The sequence below is a fragment of the Macrosteles quadrilineatus genome, unplaced genomic scaffold, assembly GCF_028750875.1.
Source record: "Macrosteles quadrilineatus isolate MER2022 unplaced genomic scaffold, UCM_ALF_1.0 Scaffold_1__1_contigs__length_201487025, whole genome shotgun sequence".
Classification (NCBI taxonomy): Eukaryota; Metazoa; Arthropoda; class Insecta; order Hemiptera; family Cicadellidae; genus Macrosteles; species Macrosteles quadrilineatus.
This window is the reverse complement of record NW_026542594.1, coordinates 66,197,909-66,217,553: the sequence shown is the minus strand read 5'-3', so window position 1 is coordinate 66,217,553 and position 19,645 is coordinate 66,197,909. Positions and strand designations below refer to the sequence as shown.

Here is a 19,645-nt window from a genome sequence, read left to right as displayed (position 1 = left end):
GCATTCCATTTACCCATTTGGTAGAAAAATAGTCTTTTAGGTCGGGTAAAGGGTGCATACCCATGTTCATAACAACTCCAATGAGAGCTTTTAGCTCCTCTACAGATAACGGTTCCCATTTTTGAAATCTGCTTTTCGGACTGAGGATTTCATCATCCTGTTTAGAGCTGCCATACAAATTACTCTCTGGGCAGATTAGGTTTAGTATATTATCATTAAAAAAAAGGGAAAAATACTGTACAGGCTTTGTATCTTCGTCAAAAGTAGATGGAATATTTACACCAGCGCCGTCATTTATAATAGGAAAGGTACTTACTGGACCTGGGTCGTAGTTCGATACTTGCAGCCACTGTCGATCACACACGATTCGTTCTTTCTGTTTTTTTGTAAGTGTTTTAGCACCATTTTCTCTTTCCCCGTCTCCCATTCCACCTCTATTTCTTCCTACACTTCCACTTCCTCTGCCACCACTTCGAACTCCTCCCCTGACACGTAATCCAACTCCTCCACTGACCCTGCCACGACCCCCTCTGGTACGGACACCGCCTCTTACTCTGCAACTGCCTCGCCCATATCCTCTTCCTCTAAACGGTAAAGTTTGCCTTCCTCTGCTACTGTCCTGTTCTGTACATAGATCATTAGACACATTTTCTTCCTGTTCACTTTCGTCATCACAAAACAAAACATGTTCATCACATTTGTCAGAACTATCTTGTTTACTTCCAAAATTCTCACTTTCATTGTTTTCATTAGGAACAATATCGTTTTGATCACCGAAATCTACGGCCATCAATTCATCATAAATCACTTTGAAGTACATCCAAACCACTAAGTTCTGCTTCCATAACCTCATGTTCCCCAATACTTTCACTAAGTGAAGACTGTTCGTCAGGTTCTTCGTCATCACATTCCATACCGATACCGTCACTTCCACTGTCAAATACAAAGTCTCCCTCAGATACACTTTTATTCAACATCTCAATCACATCAACTTCAAAATTCGGATCATTTGGATTAGTCATTTTAGCTAAATAAAATAAATAAAGCACATAACAAATTGTAAGCAAACACTTGCCAAATGAGAGCGTCCCACACTGACAGTTTCGCGCTATTTACACACAACTAACGCACTCTATGGCGCGAAATAGTAGCTGAAACAGTCGCAGAAACTATTACTGCCAACCACAAAAACTAAATAACACTTTTATAATGCATTAAGATGTTTATTTTCACGTTATAACCAATGTATATCAATTTGTTTTTCTGACGGATATATCCGTCTTTATCCCGTAAAGAAAATTTATTGCGACGGATATAACCGTTTCCCGCCCGCAACGTAAATGGAGTTTGACGGATATATCCGTCCATAGCCCGGGAAGGATTAAGATACCCTCTTTCAATGAAAGCAGAATTCAATTTAGTGATATATTTTTCAAAATCAGATTTTTCACTGCAGAATGTTTTAGCACGAATTGATAAGCTTTTTGGAATTGATTTTTTCATATACATAGGGTGACAACTTTGATAATGTAAGTACTACATTTTGTTAGTTTCTTTTAAATGAATTTTTTTTTAAGTTTTTGATTATCAATGAAGACATCAACATCTAAGAAAGAAACAATTTTGTCTGAATAATTCCATATGAATTTCAAGCAAGAAAATTGGTTTAAATCTTGTAGAAATTCTTTTAGTGAATTTATTCCGTGTTGCCAAACAATAAAGATATCATCTATACATCTTAACCAAAGAAGAGGAGTTAACACGTTCGCTACTGCAATAGTACGAAATTTTCCATTCACATAGACCAGCGACGCACATATGCGACGGCCGGTTTCTACCCATGGACTGCCGTCGCATATATCTGACGGCTAGTCACATTAAAATAGACTGCCGACGCATATTTGCGTCGGGGTTCTAATGTTATTAAAATGGTTATATCTTTGTAGTGGTCTATTTGAAGGCACTGAATTCCCTGCAGTGGTCTACAGAGATGTCTGACGCACAACTGCGTCGCTTGGTCTGTGGATATGATGATTGGTGACGTCATATAATAGTAGGAAAAACTGGTCTTTACTTTTCTGCATCACTGTATGTATGTATGCAGTATGTATGCTGCATTATCCTATGTAGCTTTTATATTTGTTCAGTTGTAAACTGTTCTTGAATAATCTGTTTATTTTTTTACTTACTTTCACCTTAAAACTCAAAAAAATGAGCCGTCGCATATATGCGACGTTTAGTCTGTTTCAAGAAAACTATGATAATTTTCACTATTGTTTTCGCTGTAGACCGGGCGTCGCAAATATGCGACATTACAAAAGGTTATAAAAAATACAAAAAAACAAGAACAATTTATTTACAAACACGATTGTAGCGTATTACAATGTAAATGATCACTGTTTTACAGGTTTTCGCCCCTGGTCTGTGTGTACTGTTATCCAAGTGACAGCCGGTCTATGTGTAAGATTGAAATGTATACCTCGGTCTGTGGCAATGACCGCAGCGTCGCATATATGCGACGCTCAGTAGCGAACTTGTTAAGGGATTGTTTGAAAATGTTGCTCTAATAGACCCAGGAAAAGATTAGCGTAGGCTGGGGCCATTCGTTTACATCACTGTGCGATTAATTTGTAAGAAGAGTTTGTCCATGAATCTGAAATTGTTTATGGTTAGTATCATTTGAATGAGAGTTGCCAAAAATGTGTAGAAGGTTTAGAATTTTTGGGTCTAGAGTTAAGAAAATGTTTGGCAGCCTTCAGGCCATTATCGTGGGGAATATTTGTATATAGTGATTCAACATCAACTTTTACAAGTAATAAGTCTGAATTTTGAGGGAGGTTTAAGATTGTAAATTTGTATTTATAAAAACCACACAAAATTTGGAGACTAAGTACTAATTTTCTACTGGCAGTGAGTGGTTATGAAATTAAAACAAAAAAATAACTCAGAGAAGTTGAAATTATGAGTAGTGATATTAAGTCAGTGGGAACAATAAAACACATTTTGCCTTTTTAGCAAATTTCCTTAAGGTTGTCTAGTTTATTTTCATTTTAAAATTCAAGACTAATTCCAGACTTTTCAAGACTAGTTTTTTCTACAATTGTATCAATACAAAAATTTATGGACTCTCGATACCGATACCTGAAAAAGATATTCTAAATTCTTCATACCGATACCACGTTTTTTTTTTTTTTGCTTTTAGCGAATTTCCCATATAGGGAATAAGCTATTACCGTAGGTCTCATAGTAAGACTTGGACCCGGGACCGATTTACTTTTTCATTTTGATGTCCCTAGAAGCCAAAAACACCATCCGTTCAAATTCATACATATATGTCCGTTAGCACGATAACTAGAGCGAAAATGATTCGATTTTGATGAAATTAGGTAGAAACGTGTATCACTGTAAACCTACATTTATTTGAACGAGTTTGTGAACCAGCATGATCGGACTATGGGAACAGGGGTTTATGGGGGGTTTTATGGGGTAAAAATTGGTTTTTCCCATTTTAGAGTCTAAAAACATAAAATTTCACAATTTCTTTCCAGACCATTTTGCAGACCTTAAAAAAGAAATAATTTTGTATATTGAAGCGTTGTTTTATTCCTAACAGTTACGTAGATAATTAAAAACACTTTAAATTTAAAATTCCTATGTTATTCTTATGGAGAATAAATAAACGGTTGTAGTTTGCTTGCTTATCGAATTATTATTTATTTTAATCAAATTTGACAATTTTTTTTATTTTATACTAAGCTATCAACATTTCAATAAAAAAAAAACACATTTCAATACCTTCCCTGTAGCAGCAAACCTAGGTACTCATTAAAATTAATGTTATTTAAATAGGAAATAAATCTGACAATTTTCTGGGTACATTTTAGTAGAAATCCAGCCAGGTAAATGGAAATTCCCTTACTCTGCAGGTTTGCTGTGGCGGGGGTATTTGTTTTGTTTTTTTTATTTTTGGCAAATGTTCTAAATGAATTGGTTACACTACAAAAACCCTGTCTTTAATGTTACTAAGTATTTTTGAGATAATTATTTTAAAGTAAAAAATTAATGCAGCAATGAAAAACTTGATAACTAGCCAATTTGGGTTTAAACTAGTGATGGGCCGTTTCCTGAATTGGTCGATTCCGATATCGATTCTCCAACTTTGGTTTTGATTCTCGATTCCGCACTCGATACCGATAGGCTACCTGTTAAAAATTCATTTAATAACACATATAACTTATGATATAATTTTATTTAAACTTTATACACTAAGACAACTGCATTGTATTGATTAAGGTTACATAGATTAGGTTAGCCAATAAGGAAAATAAGATAGACTATTTCAAGAAGACATTAATTTTAACATATTTTATTAAATTAAATTGAGACAACAATCACCGGTATAGGGAGGCCTAAAATGTTCACAGAGTTTTTTGTTTGCATAAGAATTCATACATCTAAGCCTACAATGAATGTTCCATATTGCTTGAGTTATACTGTCCGCGAGAGTAAAGAAGTCCCCTGAGCTCCGGCCTATTCGTAGTTTGAAGGCGTTACGCTTGAACGTTTCGCGCGACAATTAGTCTTCACTCTTCACACGGTTTGACGCGTTCATATCAGGTAACACACCATCGACGTCTACACTTTGCCAACATTTCTGGAACGTTAAATTAACGTTTTGTTTCTATTGTCCATCTAAGTTTCGTCCATAGAAAAATTTCCTATTTTGTTCCCTTAGCTTTCTCATCCCTCGCAAATACTTAAACCTCCAATTATTAATGTCAGGCCTTTCAATCAAACATTTTCTTTTGGCATCGCATTTCTTCCACTTTCGCCCCATAGCCTATCTTTTAAAAGACGCCGAAGTGCCCATTTGAACCATTTAAAATTAATCCTTTCTCTTAAAACAGGTAATAGTTATTTTTCGCTGCACTACTGTGAAATGACCTGTTTACGTTCCATGTTTAATCACCTGTGAAAATCCATCATTAGATTGTTAACTAAGGCAAAATAGATTTTTAGATTTTGCCGACGTAAACAAACAAATATTTGATAATGCTTTAACAACTGTTTCAATTTTACGAAAAGTAACGTTCAAAACACGAGTGAAAGTGGGTCTATACATATTCTCGACCATGTGCTCGATAAATCTTGCACTTCAAACATGGTCTCAAATATGTAATGACACACTTTATACTCTTGTTATGAAATATACTATTACATGTAGGTACAATTTTTTTGTTCGTGTAAAAATCGCGTATTACATCTACGATTACACGTCTATCAAAACTATCTATTTGTCCTTTATGGTGGTCAGCGTTCTTGCGTTTTTTCCCCGGGTGTACAGAGTTTTTAATCTGGAGTTTGTTTGCGGTTTTTCTAATTCGTTTAAAATAGTTTTTTCTGACACTTTACAATAGTTTGCGGCACTTTCTGTTGCCTTTTCTATCGGCACTAATAACTTGTTGTCTTTACATTCATTGTCACAACACTCGATCACCCGTTTAATTAAATCCCTCTCTTCACTATACAGGGTGAGTTTTAAATGAGTTCCCCCCCTACTTTTTTCTACATTTCTTAAGATATCAACTCCAGACCACGTCAGATCATTGTAGAGTAGTAAGTACTTCATTTTGACTGGGTATAAATTTTTGGCCGCCATCTTGGATCCGCCATATTGGATACAAAGTTTTTTTTCGAATGTAACGGTAGGGTTGTGACCCATCGTTTTAAACTACTTTTTTATGCTGAATACGATGCTGCAATTCGTTTTTAAAAATCTCGATCCATTCTAAAGTTATGAGAACGTTTTATAACATTATTTTTAGCCCATTTTAACATTGTGCATTTAGAAACTAAGAACATAATCGCAAAATAGTGCTGGATAAAGATTTATGTATATTATGTGGTGTATACTTATCTTTATCTAGCACTATTTTGCGATTATGTTTTTAGTTTCTAAATGCACAATGGTAAAATGGGCTAAAAATAATGTTATAAAAAGTTCTCATAACTTTAGAATGGATCAAGATTTTTAAAAACGAATTGCAGCATCGTATTCAGCATAAAAAAGTAGTTTAAAACGATGGGTCACAACCCTACCTTTACTTTTGAAAAAAAAACTTTGTATCCAATATGGCGGCCAAAAATTTATACCCAGTCAAAATGAAGTACTTACTACTCTACAATGATCTGATGTGGTCCGGAGTTGATATCTTAAGAAATGTAGAAAAAAGTAGGGGGGGAACTCATTTAAAACTCACCCTGTATGTATAGTAGCACCACGTTTTCTTAAATCCATAGCTGCAAGGACCGTCCAAAACAAAACAGAACTCAATACGCAAACATAAGAGACTGCACTGAATCAAATGACGTGACCACATGATGATAATCCACTTACCAAAACAAAGATATGAGTAATTATGTTTACAACAGTTGTTTACAGACAGACATCGAGGCGAGGCGCCCAGATGCTTAGCGCCTGCAAATAGAGCGCGATACCCTCCAAACATAGCTGCGTATCGCTCTGGCTCAAGGGACTTCTTTACTCTCGCAGACAGAAAAGTCAAAGTCAATATCAAAGTCATCTTCAATTTTGTCATTATCCATATCACTTACTTAAAGAATCACATAAAAAGTCATGGAGTTCGTCACATCACCAGAATGGAGTCGGAGATCATAATCCATTTTGTACAACTCACTACGCACGCACAGCAAACAATCAGCAAATAACCTTTTGTTAATAAAATGTTTGTTATTTTATGGTTTTTATGGGAAAACAACATAAGTTACAATAACTTTTGAACTGTAGTTTTACGGAAATCGGATTTGTATCATTTTGTTCAGAATTTAAAGGACTATAACATACTAAGTTTTTAAGAAAATCATTCAGGCCATTTTTGAGAAAATCTGATTTTTTTGTTTTTTCATGGGGTTTTATGGGAAAATCCCCATTAACCCTCCAAGTGTCTCTAGTTTTGGTCTTAATGTTCGCCCATTTATTGCGCAATCGCAGGGTTTTATTAAAATGTATCTTAGAAACTTAAAAACAATGTAAAGTATACTGTTTTATATATAATTTTGTTTGGAAAATTATGGGCTTCAATGTAACATATAAAACATAAAAAAAATGTTCAACAATTTATGTGGGGTTAACATTTCTCAAAAATTATAAAAAAATTAAAAAAATGTATGTTTGCGCTCAATAAATTGTTATAATTTATAGGTCTAAAAATATCTTAAAATAGCCACTTTGTTCAGAATTTTATGAGGATTCCAAAAATATAATAATATAAGGAAGTAGGTTTTCAAATAAATAAGTTATGGGCAAAAAACAGATTTTGGTACATAGCGTTTAGCTAAGAATGCATAGCCTAACCATAGCTAGGAATCTGGCTGATAATTTACATCAATATCGCTACATTCTTCTTCAGGATCATCAACCAGCCCTTCAAAATCACTGACTTAAATCTTCTTATAATGCACCACGTATATCACTAACGTGGGATCTTATTTTTGGGGTTTGATTTTTAACACTAAAACAATGATAAACGTAATAAAACACATCAGTCATCGGTGCGAGGTTAACCAAGCTTTTTAAAAAATACGCACGTCAGCTGTCTGCTACAATATTTTCGGAACTAAAATGAAAAGCGTATAGAAACAGACATCAGGAGAAAGCTCTTAATCTGCTGAAAAAAACGATACCTAACTCGATCCAGTTCAATCCGATTCAGTCAGTCCCAGAGCCTTCGCCGTAACAGTGTTTGTGAGTCGCATAAGCGACACATAACACTACAGCGGATGTGTTATGAGTCGCTTTTACGACACATAACACTCGGAGGGTTCAAAATTAAAATTAAGGACCATAACATACTAAGTAAAATCAAAACCAGTTTTTTTTTCTAAAATCCTTTTTTTTGTTTTATGGGGTTTTTAAGGGAAATAACGTAATTTTCTATAACTTTTGAACCGTAATTTTTACAGAAATAAGAGTCGTACCATTTTGTTCAGAAATTAAAGGGCTGCAACTTACTAAATTTATATCAAAATCGTTCGGGCCATTTAAGATTGAAAATCAAAATTTCAAAAAAATTTTAAAAAACGCCTGGAGATACCATGGTTTAGAACCTACACACCAAATTTCATCGAAATCGGACCATAGGTGTAGTTCCTAGCTCTGTACACATCCAGACACACAGACATCACTTCGAAAACAACTTTTTTGGGTCCAGGGGGACCCAAAACGGATATATCCACTCAAAACTCAAATTCGAAAATGTTTGACAAAAACAATACTTTCTCCATATACTATGGTATAGCCGAGAAAGTAAAAAAACCAAAACATACGTTAAAAAATTAATTTTTCATTTGCAACCTCACGACAGCTGTTTCAGTTTAGTCAGAGAGAAACAACATAAAATAACGATAAAAATACATCGTTAAATGGCTTTCTACAATAGTCACCATGAAGCCCTGAATTAGCTGAACAGTTCGTGGGGTCTCATATCTTATAATTGGATAGCTATTAAACCCTTCTTCACACATTACATAACTATACCATATCAACAATAAATCAAGATGTATAAAAAAAAATTTATAAAAAAACAAAAAAATAAAAAAAACAATTTTATTATAGTAATTAAGAGGTGTGCCAGCCTGATATTTTCAGTCAAGCCAAACTAGAGGTAATAGCGTGATTATCTGCGGTCGAGGGGAAATCATCATCGACTTCTAGAATCTCTGTAAAATCCGGAATATCTTCCTGAGTAACGGAAACATCATCACTGTCTTTGGTGGTCAAAACATTAACGTGAAACTTTTTTACTTAGCTGGTTACAAAGGTCAAGGTTACAAAAAAATACACATAATCATAAAATGTTAAGTATGCAATCAAAACTGAAAGAGATCAACTTCTGACCATGACATAACATAAATATGTGAATGTGACTGATAATCTTACAACCCAATACAACATAATTTTTCATAAACAACCAAAAAAATTTAATTATCTAACACCAACATAAACACGAATATTAGATTAATTAGAACATTTAGTGGTCAATATTTCTTTGTGTTTAGTAAATATTAATGTGAAACTGAATTGTACCAGTTATAGTATTTAAGATACCTTTTGAAGTTAAGAATAAAATGTACTTGTTTCATTACTGTTAATGGTGATGTTTGCTCTGTTTCTACCAGCATGTTTGAAAACAACATTGAAAACAATAACAATGGCACAAAAAAATGTCAGCAGTTCAAAAAATAAAACTGCCAAAATCTTCAATTTCGAAACTTTTGAACCTCGAAACTTGGTGATCGAATCTCGAAACCGAAACTTTTCCTAAGTTTTGATGGTTTTGAGATTTGAGATTCGGTTTTGACACATCACTACATTAATCTAATCGTCATAAACAGTTCCCACACTCCGGACAGCTTGCCTTGACTAATTCCTTCACCACTTCCTACGTCGCGGACCTGTTTCCCTCCCTTCCCAAAGCATCATAGGATTGCAAATACCTTATCTAATCGTCATAAACAGATCTTATACCCCGAAAAGCTCGCCTTTACTACTTCCTTCACCACTTCCTACGTCGTGGACCTGTTTTCCTCCCTTCCAAAATAATTTTAGGAATGCAGATACCTTAATATTATCGTCATAAACAGTTTCCACACTCCAGACTGCTCACCTTTACTACTTCCTTCACCACTTCCTACGTCACGGACCTCAAGCTAGTGTTGTCATTTGATTATATTTATGATTCATAGCGTTTCTGTTCTAATATCTGTGAAATAATGCTATTAACTATTTCTTTATCTACTGCATTCAAAAGTCGACAGCTGATCATATTTCTTTGTTTATGTGTCAAATACTGCTTCCATAAGGATTACATTGAAACTTTTAGACCCAGTGGGGCGGATTTCTGAGAGACATTTTTAACGCCATATAGATGTTGGCACTCACCGATATGGTCTTTATCACCATGCCAAATTTGAAAACGATTGATTTAGCCGTCAAGGAGGAGTTTGCATATTACGAAATGCATAAGAGTCGACGTATAAGAGCTTCGCTCGCTCCGCTCAAAAAATTGATGAGCAACCCCTAAACTTTATAATAACCTTGTATGGTAATGTAATTATATTTAGAATTGGTTAAGGTTTAAGAATTGTCCACAGCGATCTTTTAAAATAATTAGTTGGTGAGTGTAACATAACTTAAGTGTTATTCTCAGCATATTATAAGGGTTGCGCCAAAATAACCTGACGATTTTGAATACTATATAACTCAAGAACAAAATACAATTGTATGTATTAAACAATGTTATATTGTACACACTACTATGCCATTTTCATTTATGAAAAATTATATCACTTAGGTGATGACCTTCTCCTAAACGCAGGCTTCAGATTTTTTTGCATATTTGCAGTCACCTACGCCTGATGAATAGAAGCAATCTCTTCCCGGATACACTGCTTGAGTCCAGGGATGGTTCGAAGTTTTGAAACAAACACTTTGCTTTTTATGTAGGTATCCCCATAGCCAACAGTAACATGAAATTAAGTCTGAGGATCGAGCTGACAACAGAATATCACCAAACCAAGAGGTCATTTTACCGGGAAAGAGTTCACGCAAAACTGTCATTGAATAATTGGCTGTATGACAAATTACGCCGTCCTGTTTGAACCCATGTGTTGGTCATGTCTATCCCTCCTAACATTCACAGTTGTGGAACCAAAAACCCCTCAGTATTTCCAAATAGCGTTCCGAGTTTACAGTGACAGGGGGGTGTTCCCACGTTTGTCCTTAAAAACATATGACTCCAAACCGTGCCTAACACACTAGACAGTAACTTTCTTTCGACGAAGTGATGTTTTACCAAACATAACCTAAAAATGGCATAACATAAGCAATCGTTGACTACAACAATGAGGTCTCTAGCTTGTATAACAGCTGACTTATTACAAAACAGAAATTGTCAGGTTTTTTTGGCGCACCCTTTAGCTTTTATTATATAGGCTAATGAAGTAATATTATTGTTACCAGTGTTAAGCCCCATTTGTAATTGATCAGAGATATAACTTACCCACTGAAATGAAAGGATTGTTCAGCTCTGGCATGCACTAGGGTACAAAAAAACAAGACAGAGAGGAGAAGAAAATGTAAATGTATGCATGTTGCTGTATAACTACAAAAACTGTAATTTTCACATGGTGTAGAATTTCCTAGTTTATAAGGAATAGTACAGCAAAAAAGTAATTAAATGTTTTTACTTGAACTTTTTCTTATAGGCCTTAAATACAAATTATCAAAACTGTCTTAACTTTTAATTCAGCCTACAGAATCATCTTGTAAAAATTCTTCTTTGGTGATTAAGTATGGTACTTTTATTGGCTAAATATTTTAAGCATTTTTTATAACATACTTTTTTGGGTTAATTCCAACAATTCAAGTCAGCCTACTTAACAATATTGTCAATAACAAAATTTGAATTGTTGGAAAGGTTGTTGACATCATGTACAATTTGCAACGCTGAACATTTCATAAAGATTCAGTCTTGCACTTGATTATGAATATCATCATCTACTGCATTAAACCTAATAGTTACTTAATAATAGTTAATAGTTAATTTAACCTAATAGTTACAACTAACTATATAATTTACAATTGAAAATACTGACATAAACAATTGTCAAAAGAAAATAAATATTACATAGCAAAGAAACAAAAATAATATCCCTATGGAATCTTTGGTTAAGTGTTATAACATACCATATCGTCCAGCTCTTCGTCCTTGCTGTAACGAGCATAGTCCTTCCTGAGAGTCCTCATAAGTATCATGGACACTAACCCCACCAGGAATATAACCATCATGAAACTGTTGAATATGCTGAACCAATGTATCTGTAAACCAGAACAAATAACTGAAACATCGTCATGATTATCTATTGATTCAGTCAGCAGCACACCAAGGGTTTGTGTTCTAGTATTGCTGCTAAAAGATTATTATTAGTTGAACTACTGATCATTCTTGTTCAACAGCTTGCAGGCTATGTGGACGGCAAATATATGGTAATGAGAAACCTCCAATCTCTTGAAAGGAAAGAAGTATCACTAATACCAATCTTAACAAGAACAAATTACTACCACAAATTTGTAAAAAAATTACAAAGCTAAAACTTAACTCATTCGGGAGGCAAACAAACCCAGCAAGTAAATAAATATTGATTCATGGGAAAACATTTTTCTCAATACTTAAGGTTGAAGGTTGATTTTTTTTTAAGTTAATTATGTAGAACAAATCTTATCTGAAAGGAACTTACTGTAAAGATAAATGTTATAATTTACTTTGCATCAATTGCTCGTTGTCAAAACACAAATTTCATGATTGGACTAAATCTACTTCAAATTTGTTTTTATATGACTAAATAGTTACCCTGTGTTGGAAGAAATTAGGATCAAGATACTTGTCAAAGCGATCTTCAAACTTGACAGACGAAGGTTTCCAGTTCACTTCATACGTGAATGGAATCCTTACACCAAGTTCCAGCTTAACTTTGTACTCAGACGTTAGGTTAACATCTACTATATGTTTCCCGTTGTAACCAATGTCAAACTTTTTATGGGTCCATATGTAGTAGTTCATTTGTCCATTCACTTCTTCCATTTCCCCCACAATACCTGTTTCAAAACATAAGTATTAACAGGTTCACTCTGACGTGTGCCATGTAATGTCAATTGAATTCCGGTCAAAAGTAAATACAAATGTGTACTAAATACTACAGACTTAAAAAAAAAATTGTTTATGAATAATGAAATGAAAAATCTATTGGATGTAGTACCAAAATAACATATGAATTATGCAAATAAAACTTTATACCACCCATGGTGCACGTGGGCCCATCGTTGTATCAATAAAAACACTGATCAATGTGCTTCACCCTTGGGCGTCAGTATAGCCTAAAACTTTATACCACCCATGGTGCACGTGGGCCCATCGTTGTATCAATAAAAACACTGATCAATGTGCTTCACCCTTGGGCGTCAGTATAGCCTAAAACTTTATACCACCCATGGTGCACGTGGGCCCATCGTTGTATCAATAAAAACACTGATCAATGTGCTTCACCCTTGGGCGTCAGTATAGCCTAAAACTTTATACCACCCATGGTGCACGTGGGCCCATCGTTGTATCAATAAAAACACTGATCAATGTGCTTCACCCTTGGGCGTCAGTATAGCCTAAAACTTTATACCACCCATGGTGCACGTGGGCCCATCGTTGTATCAATAAAAACACTGATCAATGTGCTTCACCCTTGGGCGTCAGTATAGCCTAAAACTTTATACCACCCATGGTGCACGTGGGCCCATCGTTGTATCAATAAAAACACTGATCAATGTGCTTCACCCTTGGGCGTCAGTATAGCCTAAAACTTTATACCACCCATGGTGCACGTGGGCCCATCGTTGTATCAATAAAAACACTGATCAATGTGCTTCACCCTTGGGCGTCAGTATAGCCTAAAACTTTATACCACCCATGGTGCACGTGGGCCCATCGTTGTATCAATAAAAACACTGATCAATGTGCTTCACCCTTGGGCGTCAGTATAGCCTAAAACTTTATACCACCCATGGTGCACGTGGGCCCATCGTTGTATCAATAAAAACACTGATCAATGTGCTTCACCCTTGGGCGTCAGTATAGCCTAAAACTTTATACCACCCATGGTGCACGTGGGCCCATCGTTGTATCAATAAAAACACTGATCAATGTGCTTCACCCTTGGGCGTCAGTATAGCCTAAAACAATGTTTCATTAAGTTCTAATGACAGCTGCTTGAGTAGTAACCTGGCAGACAATTATCTTTTAAGCTAGTTGATGATTTGGCCGCTAGTCTAAAAAAAACGGCTTCAGACAGTGACGATGCATAAGGCAAAGGTGTATGGTTATGACTTGTTTTATAAACCTAGTTTTTATTCAAATCAATATTTAGTTCATTTTTAATTTCTCCCCCATGCATAGTATATGGAGAAAGTATTGTTTTCATCAAAATGTTTGAGTTTGAGTTTTGGATGAAAATCCGTCTTAGGTCCCCCTGGATAAAAAAAAAAACGGTTTTTGAAGTCGTATATCTGTGGGAATGGGTGGATGTGAACAGAGCAACAAACCACATCTGTGGTCCAATTTTTATGGTTTGTGGGTCCTAACTCAATGTATCTCCGGTGTTTTTTCAATTTTTTTTTAGTTAAAATTTTTTTTTAATAGAGATATTTCCATAAGAGAGCATAAAATAATGGAAAATCTGACTTCTAAAAAAGCGGCTAGAATGGTTTTGATTAAAATTGAGTATGTTATGGTTTTTTTTTATATTTAAAAAAACCGTATGACGCCCAATTCTGTAAAAATTGTGGTTTAAAACTTTTTCCAATTTTTGTGATTCAACCCATATGTCATAGATACTCCTACCACTTACCTATCATAAGGGTTTTTGGCAAGATAATGGGAGAAAGTATGTGTTAGTTTGCTAATATTGTTTACTTAGGCCTATATTTAAAATAGTTTTGTGTTGTAATAAATAAAAGCACATTATTGAAAACTTGGTGTTTTGTTACATTATTAAAATCCACGTTTGGTTCATGTTAACACGAACCCTGAATTAGTACTATCTGTAGATATGGTTCATGAGCCTTCTAAAAACACAGATACTGTACACTAAAATCACTTACAGAAACTCCAAAATGCCATTTTGAAGTGTACCATAACCATAGTAACAATGTTCTCCAGTGGTGCACGTAGGATTTTAGGGCTCACAACCAGTAACTCCGGTGGTAAAAAAACATAGAGGTTTTATCAAAAGTTTAAAAGTCGGGGAAAAATGTTCTCAGTGAACATGTTAATAGTACAATTTATTTTTTACTATAAAAATATAGTATATAAAACGAAGTATAAATCTATATTTAAACATTTTAGGTTTCTCAATCAAGTTTGCAGTGTAAAAAGAAAACAATTAAATACTTTTAGAATAACTATAATTAAAATGGATTACAACACATGCATATAATAGTAGGCCTAATCCTTTGTTGCTGATTGAAGGTTACTCTGATGAATGATTCTGATGATGGTTCAGAAGAACCGAAACAAACATTTTCTCCCTAAGAATAACATGGGAACTTTGAAGGCCACTGGGGCAGAGCCCTGATGGAATTCCAAAGTTTTTTTGTTTGATGGCAAAACTACATGCTAAGACCTTTCTAACGACACCTTGAACATGGTGATCGATAGCACCATCACTCCAAAACAATTATGACAAAAATATGCCTAGCGTATTAAATATATAGATCTATAGATTTGACCAAAAAATAGATTTAAAATTTAAAAAATATTTTTCAAGGTTTGCTTGAAATTTTTTTATATAATAGGTGAAACCCGTCGAAATCGACGGTTACTTTCAAGGCTTACACTAATTCATCTAACTGCGATAAATTGAGTGAAATTATACCCCTTCTCGTTAGTCTAATAACATTCAAAGGCTCTCTAAGAGTTCAAGTTCTTACATATCTATACATTATTATGTTTTCCCTAAGCTGAATGAATACATCGAAGTAACCTCTCTGAAAAGTCTGCAGTATATTGCAGTTTTCCAGCTTAATGACTTTCTAAATCATGCACATATTTCTACATTAATATTGTAAAATGTTTTATCCAGTTGCTGTAAACCACTATTAATTTAACAAAATATGGGCACCGTGCTCTTCTGCGCTTGTATTATTTTGTATTGTATTACACCATCGAAGATTTTTCCAACGATTGAAAGCATGTATGACAATAATCTCATGAACCCATGATGATATGTTTAGAATATTATGACAAACTATAGGGAAAAGGTGTGAAAAAGTAAGACACCAACCCGTGAATTAGATTTAAGATAGTTCAATGAGAAATAATTGTCTATTGTGAAAAAAGGATTTTCCACTGATTTCGTAATCGGACGTTATATTTCAACACATGGCATGATACAGAAGAAAATCAATTTTAAAATCAGAAAATAACATTGCAAATACTTCTTTTGGACAATTCAGTAACTCCCAATAAAAGTGTGTTGTTTTAAATACAATTTTAAAATTAACAGCTGTTTTATTAAAACGTTTTATCCACATGACCAAAATGTAAACAAATCTGTCGAGGGATCTTTAAGGGCTTCTGGGGCAGAGCCCTAACCTAATTTAATTAGTTTTTCTTTTGATAACTCATCTACAGACCAAGATCTTTCTTTGGACACCTCTACCAAGTTTCTACGCCTAGCCGTTCTCGCAAATTAGTGAAGACAAAGTTACCAATTAAATATTTAGACTCCCCCATGTTAATCTTATGGAAGAAAACCCAACTTTGATGGATGATCTTGTCCAAACTAATAAAGATATCAAAAAACAAAAATGACTTTGCAAAACTACGGATCAGGGCAATTATTTTGACACTTTAATCATCAAAATCGGTCCAAAAATGAGGGAGGAGTTCTGTTCACAAAAATCGGCTCAGCGTATTATATATATAAATAGATATGCACATATAAAAATGCTTATGTACATTGAAAATTGCTATAAAATATTTTTTATTTAAAATTAGTGTCATATGAAAGGAAAATTTATGTAGATCAATTTAAGCACAAGTATTAGGTATTTATTTCATAAATTAAATTTTCAATGAGTTTTTTACTAAAACATTGTACATTGGCCCTTTTTTACTCAGTTCTAACTGCATGATACTTGATAAATACTCAGTCACGAATGGGTTAAGTATAAAACAGTAATTCGGAGGCTAAACAACTCTTTGAAAGTATAATACAAGCTGTTTTTAGTGTACACTTATTCAGGATTGTTTTAGGCTACATGTATTTTTTCTGTATTGAACCAATAGCTTAAGGCGAGTTTCTAATTACCTAGTCAGGGCACTATGACATAGCTTCAAGAAATTATTGGTTGAGAGAACTTGATCTGGGAACTCCAGGACTACTGTACTTTTCTCTAATACTGTAACCTGATGGAAACAACAGTCGTGCATTGCGCTATTACTTTCTCGTTTATATTTTGATTATTTAACAATCCTACGGAGTATGATTATAAAAGAAACCTTGTCCAAGTTCTAGTAGTAAGTGTCTGTTGTAATTGTAGTAAAGTAGTATTATTAAAGTCTACTTACCCCAAATTGGAAGGTCATCAATGTACATTTGATACCAGTAGTGATTCTTCACTGCATAAATAAATGCTTTAAGTTTCTCATCATTTAGCTGAATTTCACAGTACGGAGTCTTTGAAATGTCAGCTGGAACATAATGAAACACACAACAGTGACCAAGAGAGCTTTGACTGTCAGTACAATAACTGCTCAAATTCATGTCAGTTATTATTATTTGATTTAAGTTGATAAAAACAATGCAATTATGTGTTAGCTAATGACACTTTCTCAGCATTGATATTTGATGAGATAGACGGACATGTTAAGTGATATTGAGTACTTTGATAAGTTATTCAGCTGAAGGCTAACACAATAGATACCAGTAAGAAATATAGCCTAGGCTACTTAGGAGATTGAGTGAGGCTACAAAAATATTGTTAACACTTTAAAAAATAATAAAATAAAAACATCTTTTAAAATAAAATATAATAAAACATAAACATCTTTTAGGCAAACCTGAGAAATTTATTGTTTTAAAATTTAAATTGAATATTGATACAGAATACTTATTCAGTAACAAAAATATAGGTATATATAGAACTCAGCAGGAAGTGACGGCATCAAATTATGGTACATTGGTTGCCCATAAGCACAGAGGGTACTTTCGCTATGAGGGAAGCAGGTGTGCAGGTCTTCCATGAGCACAGTTGAAGTCGTTCACTAACTCACCTTCTAATCACCAATTCAAATCACTCCAAAGCGTGCCATAGTTAACTATTAAAACACGACCAAGTCAACTATTATAACACAACTAAATTAACTAGAATGTGTTTGACGTTATTTGGATGATTAATTGAAATCCAAAACAAATAATATTACAATAAAAAAATCTTAGACCTAAGATTTATTTTTATAATATAGGCCTAGGCCCTAATCTTAGAATATTGGTGTCAAATATTGTTTTGACAATAAATTTAATAAAAACCTTTGTATTCAATGTCCAATCCACTGAATTCCAGCTCTACTCCTTGTAGCGCTTCCCCCAAAGTCTCATGGTAGTGACTAATAGTTTCTTTGGTGCCCATGCAAAAGGGCAAAGAAAAGTAGGCATATGTTTCCTGCCTGTTGTGGTACGGGCCAACAGTGTTCATCCAAAGAACCACTTCATCATTTTCCTGATACTGTAAAAAGCACATTGGGACATAAGTTACAGCGTGGACATACTTTACAGTGCCATGTTAAAATACGAGAGCTATTTAGAAAGTATGGAACGTTATGGAATAAAATGAAAAGTTTGAGTAAGATAATAAATAACAAATAAAATAATATAGGCCTAAATATAAGGAATAATATAATTAAAAAATTATATAGCTACATTTGAAAGAGCAATTAAAATATACTTTAAGACATAGTTTCCAAAAAGATTGAGGCACTTATCAAGCGATGGACAAGCTTTGGATTTATGTTGTCATAAAACTGCCTAGGAACTTAACCATCTGGTGGCACGCAATTGGAGCTCCTTGTCCCCATAAAACCGCTATTCTGCAAACCAAATCTTCATTTTGGCAAACAAGGGAAAGTCACTCAAAGCAAGGTCTCAACTGTTGGGTGGTTAAAGGAAAATCTACCATGTAAATTATTAAGAATTACAATTTGCCAAGTAGATACTAAATGCACCATTTCTGGACAGGACTTTCTTCTATTACTAGTTTAAAATTTCCATACAATTCACAATTCATTTATTTAAGTACGTTTTAAGTGAATGACCAATAAACATTGTTTTACAGACCTCACACATCACAAGTACAGTAGTGGTCATATTCTATTGCAGCTCACTTTAAAAAATTTAATATTATGTTAAAGGGAAGCACGGCGAGTCAATGACACTTCTACTGTAACGGCTGAATAGTCAGTGACAAGGCAAACACATCTCTGTACTAGAAAGCACACGATTAGCATAGGAACAGGGTAAGACAGAAACGTTCCTTACTTTCTGAATAGCACTCTTGAGTTAATATATATTCAATTGAGCAGTCGTGTAGTTGAATAAACAAGAAAGATCCCACAGAGAATGTACAATACTATTTGTACAAAACATGATAATCTAAATAAATAAATTAAGTTAACAAGTTAAATTGCAAAAGACACTTTTTATATTTGATTTATCATTTAGGATGAGGACTCAACCCCACAGAAAATGACTAGGCCTACTCCCGACACACTTACATTTCCAGAATTTTCATCAACCTACAATGGGAAGAAATTGATTTTGGAGATTGAATTAAAGGTGAAAGATGCTAGAGTTATCGTTAATCTTTCTTCAGCACTGATTAAATTCCTGAATTGTGTACTGATCTTCGTTAAATGTGGCCTCAAATCGCGCAGTATCTCATCAAAAGATGTGATGGACAATCTATAATAAATAAAAACAGCCGACAATCACGCAATTCGTTCTTCATCCATTTATAATA

The 19,645-nt window shown here is 34.2% G+C and overlaps 1 protein-coding gene across 1 annotated transcript in view; it reads right to left on the bottom strand.

The window, feature by feature from the left end:
- Positions 1–19,645, bottom strand: part of LOC128983447 (transmembrane 9 superfamily member 3-like) — a 55,342-nt gene that overhangs the window by 30,865 nt on the left and 4,832 nt on the right. The window contains exons 2-5 of the mRNA XM_054402740.1: positions 18,160–18,355; positions 17,199–17,321; positions 12,432–12,676; positions 11,768–11,899 (exon numbers count right to left, since the gene is read on the bottom strand). Coding sequence (XP_054258715.1) covers positions 11,768–11,899; positions 12,432–12,676; positions 17,199–17,321; positions 18,160–18,355 — 696 coding nt within the window. The remainder of the gene's footprint in view (positions 1–11,767; positions 11,900–12,431; positions 12,677–17,198; positions 17,322–18,159; positions 18,356–19,645) is intronic.